Genomic DNA, 26,094 nt, shown 5'->3' with positions numbered 1-26,094 from the left:
CCCTATGGTCTTACCTGGTGCTCTACTTCCATTAAATATTTGGGGACCACTTTTGTAATACTTGGCAAGATACAGTGGCTCTTAATGTCAAATTATTACTTTCCAAAATACAAACATTATGTAACCAGTGGTCCCCACTATATTTAACCTGCTGGGGTAGGTTAGAAACTATTCGCATGATGCTGACCCCACAAATTCTCTATGTTCTTCAGATGTTGCCCCTCTCCCTCCCTCCTCTATTGTTTAAACAAATAGATCGGACTTTAACCACCTTTTTATGGAAGGGGAAGCCCTCCCGTATAGCTTTATCTACTCTTAAGAAACCATGGAACCAGGGTGGGGTTAACTTTCCTCATTATATACGCTATGCCACTGCGGCTTTATTGACAGGGGCTAGTAAATGGTTTTTACCCCAAACAAATATTACTATGCCTTATTGGGGTGTGTTGGAGTGTAATTTAGCACTCCCATATACTCTAGCAACTGCTTGCTATTCCAAGACTGTTCCCTGCTTTAAGGATTGGGAGGTGATGCGCGCCACTCAGCGGGCGATACTTAGTTTGGGATGTACTCTACAGTACCCCCTCTTTATGACCATACACTCTTCCATATGGGGTAACCCAAACATTACCATAGGCTCACGTATGGTGCACTGGCCTATCTGGATAGACAGTGGGATATGGTTTGTCCGAGATCTTTTGATAGATCATGATCTCTTGACTTTTGCCCAGCTGCAATTAAAGTATAAGATACCCTCCCATCAGGCATATAGATATCTTCAATTATGCCATAGTCTTCATGCAGCCTATGGGCCCTCCCTAGAAAAACTGCAGCAGTATTCATCCTCTCTATCTATCCTACTGACTTCTTGGAGCAATAAACCTCATGTGATGTCTAAAATCTATATATATAAAATCGGAGGTATGTGTGTATGTATGTGTGTGTGTATGTGCCGCGATCACACAAAAACGGCTTGACCGATTTGAACTAAACTTGGTATGCAGATCCCTCACTACCTGGGGTGATATGTTCTGGGGGTCTCATGGCCCACCTGCACACGTGGGCGGAGCTACAAACAGAAAATCAGATTTCACCCATTCATGTCAATGGAAAAAATGTAAAAAGCTGCCAACGCAAAAACGGCTTGACCGATTTGAACGAAACTTGGTATGCAGATCCCTCACTACCTGGGGTGATATGTTCTGGGGGTCTCGCGGCCCACCTGCACACGTGGGCGGAGCTACAAACAGAAAATCAGATTTCACCCATTCATGTCAATGGAAAAAATGTAAAAAGCTGCCATTCTCACAGTAATTCCAACTACCTGGGGTGATATGTTCTGGGGGTCTCGCGGCCCACCTGCACACGTGGGCGGAGCTACAAACAGAACATCAGATTTCACCCATTCATGTCAATGGAAAAAATGTAAAAAGCTGCCATTCTCACAGTAATTCAAAAACGGCTTGACCAATTTGAACGAAACTTGGTATGCATATCCCTCACTACCTGGGGTGATATGTTCTGGGGGTCTCGCGGCCCACCTGCACACGTGGGCGGAGCTACAAACAGAAAATCAGATTTCACCCATTCATGTCAATGGAAAAAATGTAAAAAGCTGCCATTCTCACAGTAATTCCAACTACCTGGGGTGATATGTTCTGGGGGTCTCGCGGCCCACCTGCACACGTGGGCGGAGCTACAAACATAAAATCAGATTTCACCCATTCATGTTAATGGAAAAAATTTAAAAAGCTGCAATTCTCACAGTAATTCAAAAACGGCTTGACCGATTTGAACAAAACTTGGTATGCAGATCCCTCACTACCTGGGGTGATATGTTCTGGGGGTCTCGCGGCCCACCTGCACACGTGGGCGGAGCTACAAACAGAAAATCAGATTTCACCCATTCATGTCAATGGAAAGGATGTAGAAAGCTGCCATTCTCACAGTAATTCCAACTATAAAACACTTTCTATGACACTATAACCACTAGGGACATCGTTTCTATTCTACCACGGACACCATACATATAGAGTTTGTATGTTGTAACTGTGTTTGTAACTGTTTCCTTCATGCACCCCAGTTCATAATGTTATTACATTACATGAGTACTCACATATGCTGAACTAGGAACACAGGTTCCATTCTGAACCGGGAAAAAACTGCATGGAGTTTCTTTTCAACCTGAGTTTCCACATATTGAGTTGTTTAAATCAATACTGAAACTTTTGGATGCCACTTATTCCAACAGATCTTCCTTTTCAGTTTAAGAGATTGCAAATTCCAGTGAGACTTGCATTCTCTATCACAATCAACAAATCACAGGGACAGACTATTACATACTGTGGAGTGGATTTAAGATCCCCCTGTTTTTCCCATGGACAACTCTATGTTGCTTGCTCAAGGGTGGGTTCACCCAAGAATTTATATGTTCTTGCTCCTGGAGGTGAAACTAAAAATGTTGTTTATAATCAAGTTTTGTGTTAGTTGTATTCATTTTGTCAAATATTTCACATTATAATTTGAATATTGTACTTTTTATAAAGCTGTTAAAAAATAATTTCATTCACCACTATAAATATCTTTATTTGAATCCATTTGCAGTGTTATTGCTATAATTAGATACCCGTGCAACGCCGGGGCATCAGCTAGTCTATGATATTATACAAAACTCGGGTCCAGATGATTTTCTTCCTATCCAACGATTGTGGGCTCATGACCTTCAATGTGAAATTTCTGAACAACAATGGACTCAAGTTTGGTGTCTTTGCAACCGACCCCTGCACTCAGCCTCTTTGAGACAATCTCTGTTTTTTGTTCTTCATAAATCACTCTGGACTCCTATTAAACAACAACGTGTGTCTCCATCCTCCTCCAACAGCTGTTGGCGGTGTGCGGCTCATCTTGTACTTTTCAGCACATGTTATTTGACTGCTCTCTCGTCTCTACCTTTTGGTCCGAAGTTGGAGGCATAGTGAGCCAGGTTCTTCCCACTCCAGTGTCCTTGTCTTACTGTCATATCATACTGCGTTCAGCCGCTCTGGATCCACCACTCTCTCGGCAGCATTCTGCACTCTTTGACATTCTTCTGGGTCTGGCAATCAAAACTGTGTTACTTCACTGGAAGCAGAAAAATCCAGTGGCCACATCACAATGGTGGAATATGGTTCTCATGTGTTACAAATATGAACTCCGGCTGGCTGAATGCAGGGGGTCGCAAAAGACCTTCCGACTTATATGGTCTCCTATGCTGCAATATTGTGATTGTAAACCTTGATTACATATATCCATATTTCCAACTTACTATATCTCTATGTATCTTTGTACATTTACTTATTTTTCTCTTATTTTATTGCGACTCTTTCTGACACGAATTAACCTGTGATTGTATGTACAACTTAATGGCTGCTCTGCTCTATTGCTTATGTTACTTATGTTACTTATGTTACTTTTTGTATATTTCTGTTTCTGGTGTTCTTTTCTCAATAAATCATTTGACTTTAAAAAAAAGATGCTGCATCTACCGCCCCGTGGAAAACAACAGCATCCTTACAGGTATTAGACAAAGCTCACATCGCTAATGAGAGCTTCAGGGATGAGGCTAACAGCCACATAGCGCGAGATCCTCCGCGGGTTTAATAGAATAGGTAACTTGCTCCTGGTTTAAAGGAGCTGTACAGCCCTTCCTGTCTGGTCGGGGGGGGGGGGGGCGTCTAGCATGTGCCATGAGAAAATGGCGACAGGAGAAACCAGCGTGATAAGCATGGAAATCTGAAGTCTAGGCCCCCTCAGAAATAGAGAAAGAGAGTCTTGGCCGCAGGAAGATGCGCAGTGTCATTATGCCCATAGAGACAGCCCGAACTTGGAAACTGTTTGTACTACCTTTAGGCATATATATCCTGTGCCACTACTAGACACATGCAGCTCAGCACAGAGGCCCAAATAAGGACAGTTACCAACAGACAAAGGCTCAATCTGCAGGGACCCCAATAGAGACAATGAGATACCAGGTATCTTACTGCTGATCTCACCGTGCCGTGAGTTGCCGTCCGGAGACAAAAAAACGAGACTGGGTGACCTAGCACAGGTCAGAGTCTCTCTGGTAAACCTCTTGAATGCTAACCCCAGAGTCCGATTAAACAAGCTGCTTCTTTCAAGGGAGTACAGCAGGAACACAGACATAGATATATAAATCTGCCCAAGCTTGTCCCAAAGCAGGTGAAACACATACAACTTGTCTGAACCGGAAAGGAGAGAAGCCCCGGCATACCCTGACAAAAGTCAGCTGGAAACAAACTACCAGAACGCTGCAACTCTCCCGCCATCGCCGGAGACCCAAGCGCACGCCTAATATTCGCCGGCACGTGGCTGCTGCATCAACGCTCCTAGAAACATAGTCGGATTCAAGCCCGCAAAATTTACCCTGCCACGGCTTGCATAGAAAGAAAATCAGTCTCGGGGAATAACCAGAAGAACAGCCCACAGCGCCAGAAAAAAACATGTCCCATCTCATGCGCGCTGCTATAAACCGGCACCTGCACAATCAGCTGCACATGGCCGTGACAAACACCGATGAAAGAGAGCCTCAGAATAAACAGGACTACTATTGCTGCACTGAAACCCAACAATGAGAACAAGTGCGAGCATGAAATCGCACCGCTACTGCCGCGCTGTAACCAACAAGGAAACCAAGCGCGTGCATGCAAAGGGCAGGAAGTCCCGGCTCCATCCACGGATTTCTAGTCATAAAACTTAGCTCAATAAAATATCCATTCCTTAAACATACGTTGACCGAACCCACATTACTAAGACTCCCAAACAGAACCTGAAGTTCAACCAACATTAAAAAACAGAGACATACTCACAAGCTTGTTGTTAGGGCCGGTTGAAGCCAGTTAAAGCTGGTTGAGCAGCAGTAACATGCATGAATGTAGCAACTGTGGTCTCCCTTTTTTTTTTTTTTTAAACAGAGAAGGGAAAGAAGAAAAAAATTGAGACCCAGTCAGACCCTCTAGCAATGGAGGGAGGGTGAGGCAGGGACCTGGGGGGGCCAGGTTTAACCCCTAAAGCCGGCACCGTTCAGCCGGATACCCCTGTCTCACTGAAAAGAATCTGAACAGGAGAAATAGCACTACCAGCTCACTGAAGAGAAAACCTCAACAGGAGAAACAGAATGGCAGTCTCACTGAAGAGAAACCTCAACAGGAGAAAATAAAGTTCCAGTCACAGCCAGAATTCAGGAACTAGTTGAATAGCGACCATTTCCTGCTGGGAGATAGAGAATACTGGAGATACAGGAGGAGTGCCAGCCAATGGGACCACCTGTTAATCAGTTTCTCTATCTCCGCCTATTGGTAGATGTGTGCTATCCCATTGGTCTCTGGATTCATCTGCTGCTGTTGCTAGGGAAAAAGGATTTATCCCCTTTGTTTACATGCTTAGCTATATTCTCTTCCATCCAGAGTTTGGCATTCCTGACTGCTGTTTTAACAGTTCTAGATTTCACCAGATAGGCTTTTTTAACTTCTTTAGCTTCCGGTCGTTGTTTGTAGGATACAAATGCTCTTTTCTTCTGCTTAACTAGTTCCGAGATCTCCGCTGAGAACCATTGGGGTCTGTTATTTCTCCGTTGTTTACTCACAGTCTTTATGTAGAGATTGGTTGCTTCCTGCAGGGTAGATTTCAGAGCCGACTACATTACCTCCACACTGTCCATTGTGTCCCGGTTTTGCAGTGCCTCATAGACATAATCTCCCATGTTCTGGAAGTTAGCTCCCTTAAGGTTACGAACCTTTGTCAATGTATTTGACCTAGTGACTCCCTTCCTGAGGTGAAACCACACCATGTTGTGGTCATATTTACTTTTTCCAAAAATCAACTTCGCAGCAAAGAAGGCCAACAGAATGCTGGGTATCATCAAGAAGGGTATCACGACCAGGACGAAGGAAGTCATCATGCCGCTGTATCGTGCAATGGTACGCCCGCATCTGGAGTACTGTGTCCAGTATTGGTCACCGTACCTCAAGAAGGACATGGCAATACTTGAGGGGGTCCAGAGAAGAGCGACGGAAATGATAAGAGGTATGGAAAACTTATCAAATGCCGACAGGCTGGAAAAGCTGGGGCTATTCTCCCTGAAAAAGCGGAGACTTAGAGGAGACATGTTAGAAACTTTTAAGATCCTGAAAGGCATAGATAAGGTAGATAGGGATAGATTCTTCAGACTGTGGGGAACAACAAGCACAAGGGGGCACTCAGAGAAACTGAAAGGGGACAGGTTTAGAACCAATGCCAGGAAGTTCTTCTTCACCCAGAGAGTGGTGGACACATGGAACGCACTCCCGGAGGCTGTGATTGAACAGAACACAATACAGGGATTCAAAGTGGGTTTGGATAAATTCCTGAAGGATAAGGAGATTGAGGGGTACAGATAGAAGTAGTGATAGGTTATAGGATGAGTTCAGGGACCACTGACAGGTCATCGAGCTGATGGGCAGCCACGGGTGTGGACTGCTGGGCGCGATGGACCTCTGGTCTGACCCAGCGGAGGCAACTTCTTATGTTTTTATTCTGGATTAATTGTAATCTTTGGAGACAGATTTTTGTAATGAATAGCATTGCAATAATCTAGTCAGGATAATATGACTGATTGGACCACAACAGAAAAATGTCGATGATGAAAAAGATGTCTAACCTTCCTCAACATTCATAAACTAAAAAAGCATTTCTTGACCAAGGAATTTATTTGATTCTTGAAGGTAAGAGAGGAATCAAAAAGGACTCCCAGTATCTTAGAAGAGAACTCAATTTGCAAAGAGGCCCCAGATTGCAAAGCTACAGTAGAAGGAAGACAGTCCAATTTTGGACCTAACCACAGAAGTTTAGTTTTAGTTGTATTAAGCTTCATCTGGACATAGCACAGGCTTGAAGTCTGGAAATGCAATGATTTACTTTAAAAACAAATTGGTATTATCCGAATCAATCTCAATCAATATAAAGCTATCATCCGCATAGGTGAACAGTGTTGCTGTAATTCAAGCTCCAACATTCTTGTGACGGCTCACAAAAACGCAACAACAATAATGAACACCACTCAGCAAAACACTGCCATACGTCGACACGATCACAGCTGTGAGACACTGATATACCAAGGTTATGAAACCTTATCAAGTTGTTTGTACATTGCTGCCAACATAAGCACACAGAGGCAAGTTCGTGTCAGACCTCGTATGTGCTTCCAGAAAATTTCATTATTTTAAATACTGTTCAAACTTACCCCTAGAACTCCAAATCTTTCACAGAAGTTCCAGCCACAGAGAAAGTCAATTTCAAAGTTATGGTTAAGGACCACAATGGCATTTTCTTTGCCATATTTGACATAACTTTCTGGGTCAGTGTAAAGAGTGCAGTCAGTGCCTGACCACCATTCCAACAACATTACCAGCTCTGAAACAATAAAACAGAATAAAGCAGGTCAATTATTTATGAAATGAAATGCAGTAAATAGCTACCACAAATTTAATTTAACAGTACAGAACATCCCCCCAAATATATGAATACACATCTCTATTTATAAAGTATATGCACAGACATACACATATGAGTTCACCTAGCCCTGGATATGGTGCCCAAATTTTGGCATAGAGCAAAGATGTGCACATAAATTGTTTAATGAGTCCTTAACTAGAAGTTAATTGGGATTTGCATGCATATTTAATAAGACTGGGCACCTAGCGTGCAACTCAAAAGGGGGTATGGCCAGGGAAAGGGGAGGGACAGTGACATTCTGAAAAATTACACATAATTTTTTTTAGATAGCACCATTTCTACTACTGAGAGAGAGACAGAGCCCCCTGCAGTTGCATCAAAAAGCCAAGCAGCCACACTGGAACAAGGCAACAACAAAGGAGGAAGTATGGGAAAACTCCCTGGAAAACATATGCACAGTCTGTTCTGTTCTGCTCTGAAAGATACGCTGCTCCTTATGACCCTGGGCAAGTCACTTAATTCCCCCCATTGCCCCAGGTACATTAGATAGATTGTGAGCCACCGGGACAGACATGGAAAAATGCCTACCTGAATAAATTCATGTAAATCGTTCTGAGCTCCTTTGGGAGTACGGTATAGAAAATTGAATGAATGAATAAATAAATAAACATAATAACATAATTAATAAACAGCCAACATAACAACACAGAGAACAGAAACGATGTGGAACTAACCTGTTGTGTGCAATGAGCACCCACTGGAAACCTGCCATCAGCAATAATGGTACTCACATTGAAGGAGTCTGAGATTGGTTTTCCTGCGTTTTAAATTAAGTTTTCTCTTTAATAAAATGCTGAATTATGTTTAGTTGCAGACCTAACTTATCTCATGTTCTAACCTGCCTGAACTGGGTGTTTTAGTTTGGGCGTTTTATCTTCTTATGGTTATCTCAGCATACACAATATTGTATTCCGCCCTCCTGGACATGTAACAGAAAGACAGCAGGGCTTAGATAAGTGACCTGCTAGTGTGAGCTTAGGACCAATGATTGTTAAGAAAAGAAACACGTGAGAAGTTCTTTCTAGAATTCAGTTGTATAGTCAGAAAAGTGTATAAATATCTCTGTAACTTCCTGGTTTTGGCACTTCTGAAGCTACCAGTTTAAGGGCTCAGGGGTACGCATATGCTGAATAAAATATACCTGTCACTTTCTTCAAATCTCTAAGTTTTGTGGCTGATCAAAGTGACCTTTCAACATAAGAGTGAAATTCCCCTACATGGCCCGTCTGCTAGCTGGAAGATATTTCTGCCTGTAAGGATGAAAAAAAAACCAAACAAGGCAGAAAAAGGCAGATGATTCATAAAAGCTGCCTATACTAGGAGGGTAGGTCATAAAGATTCCTCCAGGGACTACCAGAAAGAAGATTATCGAAGGTAAGAACCTAATCTTTCATTCTGGTGACGTACCAAAGCAATGGCATCTTCAAGGAGGGACAGAAGAGCCTGGCCTCAACACCAAGGTCCCAAAAGTGGCTTCAGACTGAGCTGCCACATCCACTCGGTAAAATCTGGTAAAGGTACAAAACGAAAACCAACGACCTACCCTGCAAATGTTACCTGGAGGAATTACTCAAGATTCCACCCATGAGGCAGCAAAACTTCTTGTCGAGTGGGCCTTGAGAAAAAACTGGCGGCTGCTCACAGTGGGCAATGTAAGTCAACGAAAGGGCCATATGGATCCAACGGCAATAGAAGCCTTAGAGAATGGCCTCCCTCAGCAAGACTGGGCCATCAGGACAAAGAGATTATCAGAAAGACTAAGAACATAAGAATAGCTTTACTGGGTCAGACCAATGGTCCATCAAGCCCAGTAGCCCGTTTTCATGGTGGCCAATCCAGGTCACTAGTACCTGACCAAAACCCAAGATGCAACAATATTCCATGCTACCATAACAGGGCAAACAGTGGTTCCCCCATATCTTTCTCAATAACAGACTATGGACTTTTCCTCCAGGAACTTGTCCAAACCTTTCTTAAAACCAGCTATGCTATCCACTCTTACCACATCCTCTGGCAACGCATTCCAGAGCTTAACTATTCTCTGAGTGAAAAAAAAATTCCTCTTATTGGTTTTAAAAGTATTTCCCTGTAACTTCATCAAGTGTCCCCTAGTCTTTCTAATTTTTGATGGAGTGAAAAATTGATCAACTTGAACCCATTCTGCTCCACTCAGGATTTTGTAGACTTCAATCATATCTCCCCTCAGCTGTCTCTTTTCCAAGCTGATGAGCCCTAACCGTTTTAGTCTTTCCTCATACGAGAGGAGTTCTATCTCTTTTACCATCTTGGTCGCTCTTCTTTGAACCTTTTCTAGCGCCACTATATCTTTTTTGAGATAAGGAGACCAAAATTGAACGTAATACTCCAGGTGAGGTTGTACCATGGAGCAATACAGGAGCATTATGACATTCTTAGTCTTGTTAACTATCCCTTTTTAAATAATTCCCAGCATCCTGTTTATTTTTCTGGCCGCCGCCACACATTGGGCGGAAGGTTTTATCGTATTGTCTACAATGATGCCCAGATCCTTTTCTTGGGCGCTAACCCCCAACGTGGACCCTAGCATTCTGTAACTGTGATTCAGGTTATTCTTCCCAATGTGCATCACTTTACATTTGTCCACATTAAATTTCATCTGCCATTTGGACGCCCAGTCTTCCAATTTCGTAAGGTCCGCTTGCAATTTTTCACAATCCATATGCGTTTCAACAATTTTGAACAGTTTAGTATTATCTGCAAATTTAATCACCTCACTCATTGTTCCAATTTCTAGATCATTTATAAATAAGTTTAATAGCACCGGTCACAGTACAGACCCCAAAGTTTACTCTCCTCCATTGAGAAAAATGACCATTTAAGCCTACCCTCTATTTTCTATCCGATAGCCAATTCCTGATCCACAACTGAACTTTACCACCTATCCCATGACACTTCAATTTTCTCAGTAGCCTCTCGTGAAGAACTTTATCAAAAGCTTTCTGAAAATCTAGATACACCTTTATCCACGTTTATTCACATCTTCAAAGACGTCAAGCAAATTTGTGAGGAAAGATCTCCCTCGGCTGATCCCATGCTGACTCTGTCTCATTAAATCATGTTTGTCTACGTGTTCCACAATTTTATTTTTTATAATCGTTTCTACCATTTTGCCCGGCACCAAAGTGAGGCTTACCGGTTTGTAATTTCCAAGATCTCTCCTGGAGCCCTTTTTAACATTAGCCACCCTCCAATCTTCAGGTACTACAGACGATTTTAGTGACATTTAGAGATCACTAATAGCAGGTCAGCAATTTCATGTTTGAGTTCTTTTAGTACCCTGGGATGTATACCATCCCGTCCTGGCGATTTACCGTATTTTCGCGGATATAACGCGCGCGTTATACGCGTTTTTACCTACCGCGCATACCCCTCGCGCGTTATATGCCTGAGCGTGGTATACAAAAGTTTTTAAACATAGTTCCCACCCCGCCCGACGCCCGATTCACCCCCCCAGCAGGACCGCTCGCACCCCCACCCCGAACGACCGCTCGCACCCGCTCCCACCCGCACCCGCATCCACGATCGGAGCAAGAGGGAGCCCAAGCCCTCTTGCCCGGCCGACTCCCCGACGTCCGATACATCCCCCCCCCGGCAGGACCACTCGCACCCCCACCCCGAAGGACCGCCGACTTCCCGACAATATCGGGCCAGAAGGGAGCCCAAACCCTCCTGGCCACGGCGACCCCCTAACCCCACCCCGCACTACATTACGGGCAGGAGGGATCCCAGGCCCTCCTGCCCTCGACGCAAACCCCCCTCCCCCCCCAACGACCGCCCCCCCAAGAACCTCCGATCGCCCCCCCAGCCGACCCCCACGACCCCCCCACCCCCCTTCCCCGTACCTTTGGTAGTTGGCCGGACAGACGGGAGCCAAACCCGCCTGTCCGGCAGGCAGCCAACGAAGGAATGAGGCCGGATTGGCCCATCCGTCCTAAAGCTCCGCCTACTGGTGGGGCCTAAGGCGCGTGGGCCAATCAGAATAGGCCCTGGAGCCTTAGGTCCCACCTGGGGGCGCGGCCTGAGGCACATGGGTAAATCGCCAGGGCCTATTCTGATTGGCCCACGCGCCTTAGGCCCCACCAGTAGGCGGAGCTTTAGGACGGATGGGCCAATCCGGCCTCATTCCTTCGTTGGCTGCCTGCCGGACAGGCGGGTTTGGCTCCCGTCTGTCCGGCCAACTACCAAAGGTACGGGGAAGGGGGGTGGGGGGGTCGTGGGGGTCGCGGGTCGGCTGGGGGGGCGGTCGGAGGTTCTTGGGGGGGGCGGTCGTTGGGGGGGAGGGGGGTTTGCGTCGAGGGCAGGAGGGCCTGGGATCCCTCCTGCCCGTAATGTAGTGCGGGGTGGGGTTAGGGGGTCGCCGTGGCCAGGAGGGTTTGGGCTCCCTTCTGGCCCAACTACACAAAGGTACGGGGAAGGCGGGTGGGGGTGTCGTGGGGGTCGGCCAGGGGGGTCGCGGGTCGGCTGGGGGACGGGCGGAGGTTCTTGGGGGGGGCGGTCGTTGGGGGGAGGGGGTTTGCGTCGAGGGCAGGAGGGCCTGGGATCCCTCCTGCCCGTAATGTAGTGCGGGGTGGGGTTAGGGGGTCGCCGTGGCCAGGAGGGTTTGGGCTCCCTCCTGGCCCGATATTGTTGGGGAGTCGGCGGTCCTTCGGGGTGGGGGTGCGAGTGGTCCTGCCGGGGGGGGGGATGTATCGGACGTCGGGGGGGGCATCAGGCTTTCAGGATGGGGACAGACCTTCAAGGGGGGACAGGACTTCAAGGGGGGACAGTGCACGGAAAGTCAGGGGGGGTGAACGGAGAGTCGGGACAGCGCACGGAAAGTCAGGGCAGTGCACGGAAGTCAGGGGGGGTGAACGGAGAGTCGGGACAGCGCACGGAAAGTCAGGGCAGTGCACGGAAGTCAGGGGGGGTGAAGGAGAGTCGGGACAGCGCACGGAAAGTCAGGGCGGGCGAAAGAAGCGTCGGGCATCATGCGCGGTATACCCGTGAGCGCTGTATACAAAAGTTTTTGTACATATCCTCGTGATTTCTGCGCGCTATACCCGTGTGCGCGTTTTGCACGGGTGCGCGTTATATCCGCGAAAATACGGTACTACTTTTTAACTTGTCGATTTGGCTCAGTACATCTTCCAGATTCACAGAGATTTCTTTTAGTTCCTCTGCATCATCTCTTACATCTTCTTCCATAAAGACTGAAGCAAAGAATTCATTCAGTCTTTCCGCTATGGCCTTATCCTCCCTGAGCGCCCCTTTACACCTTGATCATCCAATAATCCCACAGATTCCCTCATAGGTTTTCTGCTTCTGATGCACCTAAAAAAATTGCTATGAGTTTTTGCCTCTTTTGCAAGTTTCTCTTTATATTCGTTCTTAGCTGTCTTTATCATCGTAAACATGATTTACAGACCACCCCTGAAGCTCCCATAGGAAATAATGGAGACGTACTCCCAGTCACTAAACCTTGCCTATCAACTTTTTCTACTACATGGAGGAAAGGACTTTCTGCCTCAGAAATGCTCCAAAGGGACCCAGCTTCAAGATCTTCGGAATGCAAGTCGGATGAACCCCGAATGGTGAGATGTGTACCTGGGCCTTTTTATTTGACATTCACTGCAGTGCTTCTTAGAGTGCTCCACTGTTCTGCTAGGATGGCTGTGTGGCCAGTCTACTAAAAATGCTAGCCCCTCTTGCTTGTTTTGCGTGATTTCTTTTGGACTTGTGTTTGTGCACAGTGAATCTATATTTTTGAACCATTAAATACAAATCTAAGAAATGGCCATTTTTGAAGCAAAAAAGATGAACGTTTTCCTGTTAATGATCATGTTCGCTATTAGATTTTTGTGTGAGAGTGCAAAATGTCTAAACTTTGATCTAGACAACATATAAAAAAATGCTCCTCCAAATCTGTAGATACTACAAAATTATTGAAAGTAGTTAAAACAGAGTGCATGGAATTGTATCAGAACCTTGAGACCAGGGAACTAGCCCCCCCACACACACACACCACACACACACACATATATTCGGCACCTGTTTAGATAAATCAAACATAATCTCCTACAGCTACGCAGACGATATCACCATCCTTCTCCCTTTTGATCAACTAAAACCCTCCATGACAGACACTATACATAAAACATTAGAAACAATAACATCTTGGATGAAAGACCACAAACTGAAACTAAACTCAGAAAAAACTAAATTCATTCTCCTAGAAAATGATAGGACACTATCCATTACAAACCTAGTAATCAACTCAACCACATTCCCCATGCAAACCACTCTGAAACTGCTGGGAGTGACGATCGACAGGTGCTGTACCATGCAACCACAAATCAACAAAATAATACAGAAATCCTTTGCAATCATGAGAAACCTAAGACAAGTGAGAAAATTCTTTGACAAAACTCAATTCCGGATCCTAGTTCAAGCCCTAATGCTGGGTCTACTAGACTATTGTAACATTCTCTATCTACCCTGCCCCGCGACCATGATTAAACAACTGCAAACAATCCAGAACACAGCCCTGAGACTCATCTACTCTCTGAGAAAACATGACCACATCACCGAGGCGTACCTCCACTTACACTGGCTACCAATTCAAGCAAGAATACAATTCAAGTTCTACTGTCTTCTATTTAAAACCATGAACGGAAACAGCCCAATATACCTAAACAACCGTCTAATCCGAACCACCTCAACCAGACAAAGGAGAACCCACGCTCCATTCACAAACCCCCCAATCAGAGAAGTCAAATGGAAAAAACGGTATAATGGCCTCCTGGCCACACAAGCAGCGAGATTAGACCGCCAACTCTCTACTTTGCTGATAACGACCACTGACTACAGAACATTTAGAAAAGAAATAAAAACCATACTATTTAAAAAATCCCTGATACCCAACAATCGAAACCAACCTAACGCCTCCCCACTCTCTAAAACAACCTAACGCTACAAGAACCACCTCATATCTATGAACCAAGTTGACTACTCCCTAACTATTCCATAATTCCTCTGGAAATGGCCAGATAGATCCTTTTTGTAATCCGCCTTGAACCGCAAGTTAATGGCGGAATAGAAATCACAAATGTAATGTAATGTAATATTTAGCCAGCAGTAGTCAGCATTTTTTTTTACTGTGCTCATTGTTGGGTCATGTCCGAGCACTGGCACAAATATTGGGGCATAACTCCAGACAGCCCAGCTGCCTGGAGTTTATCTGGGTCCAGCCCAATGTTCAGCTGGGCATACATAAAAAAGTGCCCTCTCTTGACCCTCCAACAATGCTGCCTCTCCCCCCTCCAATTGCTCTGAATATCGGACCTTAAGTGTCTAAATGGGTGGTTAAATTTAATATGGGTGACCAATTGGTCCTCATAAGTTGCAAGAAGACAGGCAAACTCACTATCTTATTGTACTTACACTGTGCTCCATTACGGTTGCCCTTTGAATGCCCTGAACATGACCTCAATTTTCCTTCTGTGCAAGCAACCAAGATGCCTTGATGTACAAGACGGCATGGAAAGGATATACATTACTAATTTTTCAGTATTATCTGGTGAATTGGATACAGTCATACAAACAGAAACATGATGGCAGATAAAGGCCAAATGGCCCATCTAGTGTACCCATCCACAGTAATCATTATTTCTTTCTCTCTCCAAGAGATCCCAAGTGCCTATCCCAGGCCCTTTTGAATTCAGACACAGTCTCTGTGTCTCCACCACCTCTTCCAGGAAACTACCACCCTTTCTGTAAGAGTATTTCCTTTGATTACTCCTGATCTTATCACCTCTTAACTTCATCCTATGCCTTCTCATTCTAGAGCTTCCTTTCAATTGAAAGAGACTTGACTCATGCGTATTTACATTGCATAGGTATGTAAACGTCTCTATCATATCTCCCCTCTCCCGCCTTTCCTCCAAAGTATACAGATTGAGATCTTTAAGTCTGTCCCTATACGCCTTATGACGAAGACTATGCATCATTTTAGTAGCCTTCCTCTGGACCAACTCCATCCTTTGTATATCTTTTTGAAGGGGCAGCCTCAATATTCTAAATTAGGTACACAATATTCTAAATGAGGTCTCACCAAAGTCATATACAGGGGCATCAATACCTCATTTTTCCTACTAGCCATACCTCTCCCTAACTAGCATTCTTCTAGCTTTCACCGTCACCTTTTCAACCTGTTTGGCCACCTTAAGATTATCATATATAATCACACCCAAGTCCCACACTTCTGTCATGCACATAAGTTCTTCACCCCCTAAACTGTACTTTCCTTTGGGTTTTTGCAGCCCAAATGAATAACCTTGCATTTCTTAGCATTAAATTCTAGCTGCCAAATTTCAGACCATTCTTCAAGCTTCGCCAGGTCTTTTTTCAGGTTATTCTAGCGTGTCTACTCTATTGTAGATTTTGGTATCATTCACAAAGAGGCAAATCTTACCCGACGACCCTTCAGCAATATTGTTTATAAAAATGTTAAAAAGAACAGGCCCGAGAACCGAATATCCATTTCCTCTGAGCGCTCTCCATTGATCACTACCCTCTGTCGCCTTCCATTCAACCAGTTCTTGACCAAGCCCATCACTTTGGGACCCATCCCGAGGGCACTCAGTTTATTTATTAGATGTCTGTGTGGAACACTCTCAAAGGCTTTGCTAAAATCTACATACGCCACATCTAGTGCACTCCCTCTATCCAATTCTCTGGTCACCCAATCAAAGAAGTTGACCAGATTTGTCTGACAAGACCTACCTCTAGTGAATCCATAATTGCTAGAAGTACATAAGTCCTTTTCTCCATTGGTATATGAGGGTGAGATTTATAGCCATATGTTCCACCAACCAAAGCAAATTTTAAAGAAATATTTCAACAGGAGTAGAATCGATTTAAAAAAACTGGCTAGATTAAAATGTTCTAGACCACAGTTCTTCAACCGCCGGTCCGCGGACCGGTGTCGGTCCACAGAAAATTTCTGCTGGTCCACACAGGGCCGGCGAGATCAAGTCAGCAGTTAAATTTCCTGCCGACTGCGGTTCCTCCCGACTGCGGTTCCTGCTGACTAATGTTCCTCCCAGCCTCAGGCGATCAAGATAGGCTGCCAACGTCGGGGCCTTCCCTCTGTGAGTCTCGCCTGTTCGGAAACAGGAAGTTGAAACAAAATAGGCGGGACTCAGAGAGTGAATGTCCCGACGTCGGCAGCCTGTCTTGATCGTCGCCCCTGCTGAGTTGCTGAAGAGGGCCGCGGGGAAGTTGCAATTAGAACAGAGAGAGCTGCAGATTCAGGTGTAGGTGGATGGAGATGGTCAGCATGTGCGAGCAAGATCCTGGGGAGCCTTCACAGTGGCTGTCTCCCCTCCCACCAGCTCTCCTATTTGCCAGAGCAGTGATTTACCGGTAACTTCCTGCAGGCAAGTACTGAGAGCTGCTGGAAGGGGAGGAAGCCACTTTAGGAGGCTGGGAAGGTGCTGGATAAAGGGAGAGCTGTTACTGGACTTGAAGGGAGTTAGAAGGAGAGATGCTGCTTGGAGGGGAGGAGGGAAAGGGATGGGAAGAGAGTTAATGTTGGATAGAGGGAGGAGGGAAGGGAGAAGGAGAGATGCTGCTGGGAGGGGAGGAGGGAAAGGGATGGGAAGAGAGTTAATGTTGGATAGAGGGAGGAGAACTCTGGAACAACCTCACATCCCCGCTCAGAAATTCAAGCTCCCTCCAATCCTTCCGCAAACACTTGAAAACTTGGCTTTTTTCAAAAATCTAATCACCTCCCGCTCTCTGGTACCCTTGTCCCTCTCTATCTTCTTAGTTCCTCTCCTTCATTGTAGTTCCTTTCTATCTTAACTCTGTAAACCTTGCCGAGCTCTACGCTCACAGAGATGGCGCGGTATACAAACCAAAGGTTTAGTTTAGTTTAGTTAGGAGGGAAGGGAGAAGGAAAAAAAGGAAGGAGGGTAGGGAGAAAGAAAAAAGGAAGGAAACAGCTGGCAGGGAGATTACAGGAGGGGAAGGGGGTCAGGGTGGAATGGAGAGATCAGATGAGGGAAAGGGGAGAGAGAGGAATTAGAAAGTAGAGAGACATTGATGCTGGAAAGGGGGTCAGCAGAGAAATGAGAGAAGGATAAAGATGCTAGATCTGGTGTAGGAGAGATAAAAATGAAGAAGGCAGTGAAGCTGGAATGAATTATGTAAAAAGGAGAGAGGAAGAACAGGCTGGATGGACAGGGAAGAGGGGCATAGAAAGAAGTCAGATACATATAGAAGGGGGAGAGGGCAGACATTGGATGGAATGGGCAGATGCTGGAAGGAAAAGAGTGAAAAGAAGATGAAAGCAGAAACCAGAGACAACAAAATTTTATTTCTATTTTGTCATTAGAATATATCAGATTTGAAATATATATCCTGCTAGAGATATAACTGGGGACTGCAGTATTCTGTTAGCATGATATTTCTATGTAGCATTCTATAATAACTTGGCTTGTTCAGTTTTCTTGATAGTAGAGGGGATATATGTGAAGAGGAGGGGAGACAGGGGTTTTGTTGGTCCGTGCTCTGTATATTTGTATTTATAAAATCACAATTGTTCAGAATATTGTTTCTTTTTATACTTTAATTAAATACATTCAATATAAAATCATAATTGTGGCTTGTGCAGATGGGATCAGATGGTTTGCTGGGACTGAGCTCGCGGAGATGGGGCGTAAACAGGGTTTTTAAATTTTAGTCCTATTAGTTTGCCGGTCCACAAAATAATTCTTTTATTTCTGCTGGTCCACGGGTGTAAAAAGGTTGAAGAACACTGTTCTAGACTAATTTAGAGAATTTTCTGTCATTCATAGGGGTGATGTCCACCAGCAATGTCAGAACAGAATGGCTCTCCCAGAGTCTTAGTTTTGTTTTTTCCTTTCAACCAGATATAACATATAGCCCTCCGTAAAGTCTTAAAATGTGTTGTCTCCTGCATCATTTTTATAATTTTCCTTTCATTGTTGGGTTTGGTTTTTTAAAAAAAATTCTTTATTCATTTTTAAAACTTTAAATTAGTGGAATACAGGAAAAATCATTATACACTTTAACATCACTTAATAAACTAACAAAGACTAGTTCAGATCAAATATCCCCCCCCCCCCCATATATCCCATTATTATCTTTACACATAATAAAACAAAAAATTACACCTCCCTCTCCCCCCTCATGAACATGTATGTTCAAAGGAAAAAATAAATATTCATTCTTTATAGTATTTTGTTATTGGCTCCCAAATCTCTCTAAATTTCTTTAAATGCCCCTGCTGTATGGCTATTGTGCGCTCCATTCTAAAGATGTGACATAAAGAATTCCACCAAAAATTATAACTCAATCGGTCCCAGTATTTCAACTTTTTTGTAATATGTTATATGGCAACCCCTGTCATAATGAGTAATATTTGACTTTTTACTCTCATAGAAGTACCGAATAACACCGTATCATACCACCGGATTTTCCAATAAATTATTTACTTAACTCCACATGGAGTTCCAAAAATTAAGTACTAATGGACAATAGAATAATAAATGATCCAAAGTCCCGGCTTTAAGATGACAATGCCAGCATCTATTAGACTTAGAGCTATCTAATTCTTGTATACGAACTGGGGTCCAAAATGCTCTATGTAACAAGAAAAACCAAGTTTGTCTCATAGACGCCGACATCAAACATCTCATCCTCTAAGCCCAAATTCGTGGCCATTGAGATGTAGTAATTTGATGCTTTTAATCTCAATGCTCCAAATGTCCCGAAGGCTAGTTTTTGGTTTCTTATTTAAAAATCCATATATTAATTTATACCACTGAGCAGCCTGGTGACCCAGGAAGTCCACTTGAAAACATAAGGCTGGCAAGCTCTGTTGATTTTAAATTTTTCACATTCAGGGAACCCCTTCTGAATGGCCTGCTTCAACTGCAACCATCTAAAACTTTGTGATTTATCAAGACCAAATTTATGTTGCAATTTGAAAAGTCAAGCAGTTCACCATCCGATGTGACATCCTCCAATGTGCAGATACCTGCCTTCATCTAATGCTTCCAGATGATCTTGAACCCGCCAATTTGCATCTTGGAGTTCAGCCAAAGAGACTGACCATTTGACTTATGAATTGGAATAAGAACATAAGAACATAAGAAATGCCTCCGCTGGGTCAGACCTGAGGTCCATCGCGCCCAGCAGTCCGCTCACGCGGCGGCCCATTAGGTCCAGGACCTGTGCAGTAATCTTTTATCTATACCCCTCTATCCCCTTTTCCAGCAGGAAATTGTCCAATCCTTTCTTAAACCCCAGTACCGTTCGCTGCCCTATAACGTCCTCTGGAAGCGCATTCCAGGTGTCCACCACACGTTGGGTAAAGAAGAACTTCCTAGCATTCGTTTTGAATCTGTCCCCTTTCAACTTTTCCGAATGCCCTCTTGTTTTTTTATGTTCTGAAAGTTTGAAGAATAGGAGTTAGATTGTCAATAAATTTTAATGTCTTCCAGGTATCTAGTAGAATCCTATTATTCTTATACAGCCTTATACAATCCTTATACAACCTAGTGTCCTTATACAGTCCTTATACATCTTAATACTCAAAATGTGACATAATCTCAAAGGAGACAGGAGTTGCCATTCCAACCACAACTAGTCTGGTAAATCTTCCATGAGCTCTGGAAGGATCCAATATATACTCTGACGCATTATATAGGCTTGATGATACCTATAAAAATTGGGAAAATTTACCCCCACCCTCCGCAATTGATTTTTGAAGAGATACTAAAGCAATTCTTGCGACTTTGCCCAGCCAAATAAATTTAGTTAGAATACCATTCAGTTTTTTGTAAAAGGACCCCGGAAAACAAACTGGCAGCATATCCATTTGGTAACATACCACAGGCAAAATCATCATTTTCACCGTTTGAACTCTCCCTCACCAAGACAAATGTAAAGGACTCCATTGCTCACACATTTCCGTGACCTTAAACAATAAAGATTTTTCATTTGTCTTCATAGTCTCTCCCAATGTTTTTTGAATCCTAATGCCTAAATATTTAATACCATCTTCCTTTCACAGAAAGGGGAATGAATCAAATAAATCTTTTTGGCAATGAACATTTAACGGAATGCTCCAATTTATTTTATAACCTGAAAATTTCCCAAATTTATCAATCAAGTCCAGTAAATGTGGAATGGTAGACTCAGGATTTCTCAAGTGAAGCAAAATATCATCTGCATATGGTTATATTCCCGGCCTGTATAAGGAATACCCTGGATCTCCTCTGTTTGTTGAATAGCCAATAATAAGGGTTCCATTACGATATCAAACAACAAAGGAGATAACTCCCCTCTCCAAACCAAAATGTTCAGAAAAATTATTATTGATATGTAATCTAGCAGAAGGGGAACTATACAAGGTTTGAATCATTTGTATAAATCCAGAATCAATAACAAACCATTCCATTGCTTGATACATAAAGGTCCATTCTTCACGATCAAAGGCCTTCTCTGTATCCAGGGATACAGAGAAGGCTGGATCATTCATGACTTTTGTTAAATTTAACATATGAAAAGCCAATCTGGTGTTATTAGAAGAATGTCTCTGAGCAACGAACCCTGTTTGGTGCATACCAAAGATATAAGGAAGAGCCTTGGCCAATCTTAAGGCCAATACCTTAGCTAAAAGTTTTCCATCTACATTAATCAAAGAAATAGGCCTGTAATTTAATACCAGCATAGGATCTTTATTTGGCTTCGGCAAAACAATTGTTAAAGATTCTGCCATAGTACCTGTAATGCAACCTTTAGTCAGTTGGGCCTGATATAATTTTAATAAATGAGGTAATAGGGTATTTTAAAATGGCTTGTAAAACTCTACAGTGAATCACCACCTGGAGCAGATCCAGCTGTTTGTAGTTCTTTTAGTGAAATAGGCATCCTTAATTAATTTTAAAAATTCTAAACCATCTAATTCTTTATCTGAATAAAGCTCAGAAGAGTATAAAGCTTTATAATATTTCAAAAATTGTTTTAAAATATTTCCAATTTGAGATTGAGATATCCCATTTTCGTCTGCAATAGCCACAATTTTTACCTTTCTTTTTTAGCTATAAGATAATTAGCTAGTATTCTTCCCGCTTTATTCGAGTTCCCATAATACAGAGCCTGCTGAGAGAATAGCTCTTTCCTGGCCATTTGAGAGGAAATCTCATTGTATTTATACTTAGCTTTTAAGAGGAACTGTAAAGTATTATGTTCCTATTTTGAAGTCAATTGTAATTCTAAATCCTTTATCTTTTGTTCCAAATTCAAGAATTCCAATTTAAGTTTTTCCTTATATGAGCTGAAAATGAAATGATTTGCCCTCTCATGGTAGTTTTAAAAGCGTCCCATATTGTTTCTAACGAAATTTCCTCTGAGGCATTTAGTTGGAAATACTCATTTATTTTTAGTTGAAATTCCTCATTAAAATTTACATTTGCAAGCGATGTGTTATTGAATCTCCAAACAGGCCTATTAAAATCTTATTCATCTATTTTAAAATCAATCCAAACTCCACCATGATCAGACAAAATAAATGGATCAATGGCAGCTTTTGTGACCTTCTGAGTTAATTGATGGTTTTTTGTTTTAACAATAGAAGCATTGGTATGCACAGGGCGAAAGATGGGAGGCGTGTCATATGGGGTGCAATCCCTAAACCTGAACTTTTAGAGGAAGAGAATCACAAATTATGAAGAATACTCTTTAATCCAAGAAACTGTTGAAGAGAAAAAGAGGAAGGGACAGGGACAATCAAGAAAGACTGAAAGATGAAAAGAAAATGGAAAATGGAAAAATTAAAAGCCAAATTTCACACTGATGATGAGTACTTCTGAAAGGCCAGAGAAGTACTTTTAAATAATTTTCATCTCTGTGCTCATGTTGGCTGGTGGTGTCTTTTTTTAACTTTTCATTATTATTTTTTTTTTTTTTACTGATAATGAAATTTAAGGAGCCCTTTTACTAATGTTGGCTAAGAAATGTGCTTAGCATGTTTTAACACAGGATTTTCCACATTTCTAACATGCCCCTATTATAAGGCTTTTTTCTTTTTGCTGGTCTTGTGCTAATTTGTCCATTACTGTGCAAGAGGGAAGGAGGGAGGCCTAATGGTTAGAACTGCTGCCTCAACATTCTGAGGTTGTGGGTTCAATCCCAGTGCCACTCCTTGTGACACTGGGCAAGTCATTTAATCCTCCTTTGCTTCAGATACCACATATCAGCATATCTGATCAATTTAAAGCACTTAGGATGTAAGTGGTATATAAATAACAAAACAAACAAATTCCCAGATGGGGATGGTCCTGTTAATATATTGCTGAAGATGGGTTTTGACCCTGCTCAAAATGCAACAGAAAGGTCCAGAATTTCAACACGAATGCCAAGGGGCAAATTCTGTAAAAGACGCCTAAAAGTTAGGTGTTGTTTAGACGTCCAGGAGCAGAATGCTGAGCACGATTCTATAATGCACAGACGCGCTATAGAGAATCGCACTCAACGGCACTGAGCAAATCCAAGCATGTCTATAATGTTAGACGTCCTTTGCAGAATCGCCTTTTAGGCATTACATAGACGTTTTATTAATGTTTATAATGTTATCGTATGTAAGCATTATGGCGTCATTAGAACGGCAATTTCATGCTGGTTGTTTTTTTTACATTAAAAGTGTATGCAGTAAAATGCTGGCACAGCACAGTTACTTACCGTAACAGGTGTTATCCTGGGACAGCAGGCAGATATTCTCACTAATGGGTGATGTCATCCATGGAGCCCCGGCACAGACAGTGAAAAGAGCACTATCACTTTAAGTTTTAGCAAGCTTTTTAGACTATCCATACCACGCTTGCACGATTGCCTTCCTGCCCGATACCAGTTTGTAAGGTTGTCAGTTCAATGCCCAAGCAAAGAAGCCAACTAGGGGAGGTGGGTGGGTTGTGAGAATATCTGCCTGCTGTCCCAGGATAACACCTATTACGGTAAGTAATGGTGCTTTATCCTTAGACAAGCAGGCAGCATATTCTCACAAATGAGCCTCCCTAGCTCAAATAAAAGGGATGGAAGAAGAGTGGGGCTCCAAGAACTCAGAAGAACTTGAGTTGCCTCGTAAACTTAGACCTAATGTCTGATGCAAGATTGCAGAGGCAAGGGAAGGAACCTAATGGACAAATGAAGAAAGGAACTCTATATTCCACTAGAGGTAAATGGGAAAAATCCAATCAAACCTATGTGCATGGAGGTTGAAAGATAATAAATGAATCTAAATATATGTGATGAATATGCCAAAAAGATTCAAGAACCAAATCAAATCAAAGAAGGATTTTCTTGGAAAGAATTATCATAGAGAAGTCGATGCTATTGAACATAAAATCAGAACGACATAGTGGCTTACTGAGAAGAAAAACAACCTTCTGATAAAAATATTTGTAATAATATTATTCTGTAAGATCTCACGAAGGCTGAAAAAGTAACGTAATAAGCCTTAAAATAAGAAAATCAGTAAAAACAGCAAGGGGAAGCATTTTATCAAAACAATATGGGGCTCATAAAAAAACAAACAAACAAATGTCTAAAAAGTGGCCTAAATGGGTACTTGGCCAATCAAAAAGCCTGATCGTCCAAATACCCATAATCAAAGCTGGTTTTAGATGTATCTAAAACCAGCTTAGGCCTTTCCCCTGCTTCTAAACGCACAGAGAGAAAAGAGGCGTTTTTAGAGGAGGGGAAAGGGTGGGCGGTGGGCCGACCTACACCTAGGCGTACAACACGTATAACCAAAGATTCTGATAGGTTGCCTAGTCGGCACTTACACGTTTTGACTTAGACCAAGACAAAACAGGTAGAAGTGCCGAAAAAGGGGCCGCTGAGCTGATGGTGGCTGGCGCGATCAGTTCAGCGGCCCGGCAACCTACCCCCCCCCACCGCAACCATTGCAGCAGGAGAGATACCTCATCTCCCCTACCGTGATGTGTTTACCCCTCTACCCAAACTGCTGCGACTCGCAGCAGGAGAGATGCCCAATCTCTCCTGCCGCAGGTTGTGGCAGTTCGGGTAGAGGAGTGATTGCATCGCGGCAGGGGAGATGGCCAATCTCTCCTGCCGCGATACATCACCCCCCAAACACACTATTGGGGCAGGAGGGAACCCAAATCCTCCTGCCCCGCACACCCCCGAACCCCGCGACACGATCAGGACAAGAGGGAGCCCAAGCCCTCCTGCCCTGGCGAACCGCAACTCCCCCGCTGACATCGGGGCAAGAGGGAGCCCAAGCCCTCTTGCCCTGCAATCACCAACCCCCCCCCCCCGCCGAGTCCGATGGGGCCAGGAGGGAGACCAAGCCCTCCCGACCCAGCGACACCCTCTAACCCCCACCCCCCATTAAAATACGGGCAGGAGGGATCCCAGGCCCTCCTGCCCTCGACGCAACCCTCCCCGACTGCCCCCCCGAACCCTGATCACCCCCCCCCCACTGACCCGGCGACCCCCCCCCACACCTCCCTTCCCCGTACCTTAAAATTGTTGGTAGGACGGACGGTTTCCAATCCCATCCGTCCGACAGGCCAGCCTTCTCGGGAATGGCTGGCCTTAGGGCCTTATTGGCCCAGGCGGCTCAAACCCTGCCCACAGGTGGGGCTTAAGGCGCCTGGGCCAACCAGAATCTGCCCAGTTGGAGCGGTGAATGGCCTTGTCTCTGCAGTGAAGGAAGGGAACGCGCACGGTCACCGATCACGCTCCCTTTCTCCCTCCATACTGATAGCCGCCCCCCGAGTATCTCCCTCCCTCTCTCCTGATCGCTGCCACCACCTGAGCCCAATCACCGCCGCCTGAGCATGTCCCAGAAAAGCAGTATATCAAATCCCATCTCCTTTCCCAACAGTGTGAAAAGTAAAGTTACTTCCCTGTAGCAGGTGTTCTCCGAGGACATTTATTTATTTTTATTTTATTTCTTCCATTTGTGCATCGCACATACCTATACAACCTCTAGGCGACATTACAGAGGAAGGGGTTAGAAGAGGGTAGGGAGGACTATGGAGGGCAGAAAGGAGTGGAGAGGAGAGAAGCATGTAGAATATTTCATAGAAATTCCTAACTTTACAGATAGGAGCACCATCTATGTAAATGATAGCTAAATGAATGCACATGTGTCTGAATTCCCGCCTGAAGCTGGTTTGCTGGACCTTCAGTTCAGTAACAAAGCTAAGAAGAAGCCAACTAGGGGAGGTGGGAGTGTTGTGAAAATATCTGCCTGCTGTCCTCCGATAAGTAACTTTGCTTTATCCAAGGACAAGCAGGCAGTTTATTCTCACATATGGGATTTCCTAGTTGCCAGGATCATGCCTCTGAAAAGAAGAGATGGAGGAAAGTTGGCATCTAAATAGAGAATAAACTTTGTAGAACTGCTTGGCCAAACTGACCATCTCATCTTGAATAATTCTTCAAACAATAGTGGGATATGAAGGTGTG

The 26,094-nt window shown here is 43.8% G+C and overlaps 1 protein-coding gene across 3 annotated transcripts in view; it reads right to left on the bottom strand.

Annotated features, from left to right (window-relative positions):
- Positions 1-26,094, bottom strand: part of AGPAT4 (1-acylglycerol-3-phosphate O-acyltransferase 4) — a 245,138-nt gene that overhangs the window by 150,653 nt on the left and 68,391 nt on the right. For all 3 annotated transcript variants that reach the window (XM_033939936.1, XM_033939938.1, XM_033939937.1), the window contains one exon: positions 7,277-7,446. In XM_033939936.1, the coding sequence (XP_033795827.1) occupies positions 7,277-7,446 (170 nt within the window). The remainder of the gene's footprint in view (positions 1-7,276; positions 7,447-26,094) is intronic.

This window comes from Geotrypetes seraphini, chromosome 3 (genome assembly GCF_902459505.1).
Source record: "Geotrypetes seraphini chromosome 3, aGeoSer1.1, whole genome shotgun sequence".
Lineage (NCBI taxonomy): Eukaryota > Metazoa > Chordata > Amphibia > Gymnophiona > Dermophiidae > Geotrypetes > Geotrypetes seraphini.
The sequence above is the reverse complement of the archived record's forward strand: the minus strand, read 5'-3'. Positions and strand labels throughout refer to the sequence as shown.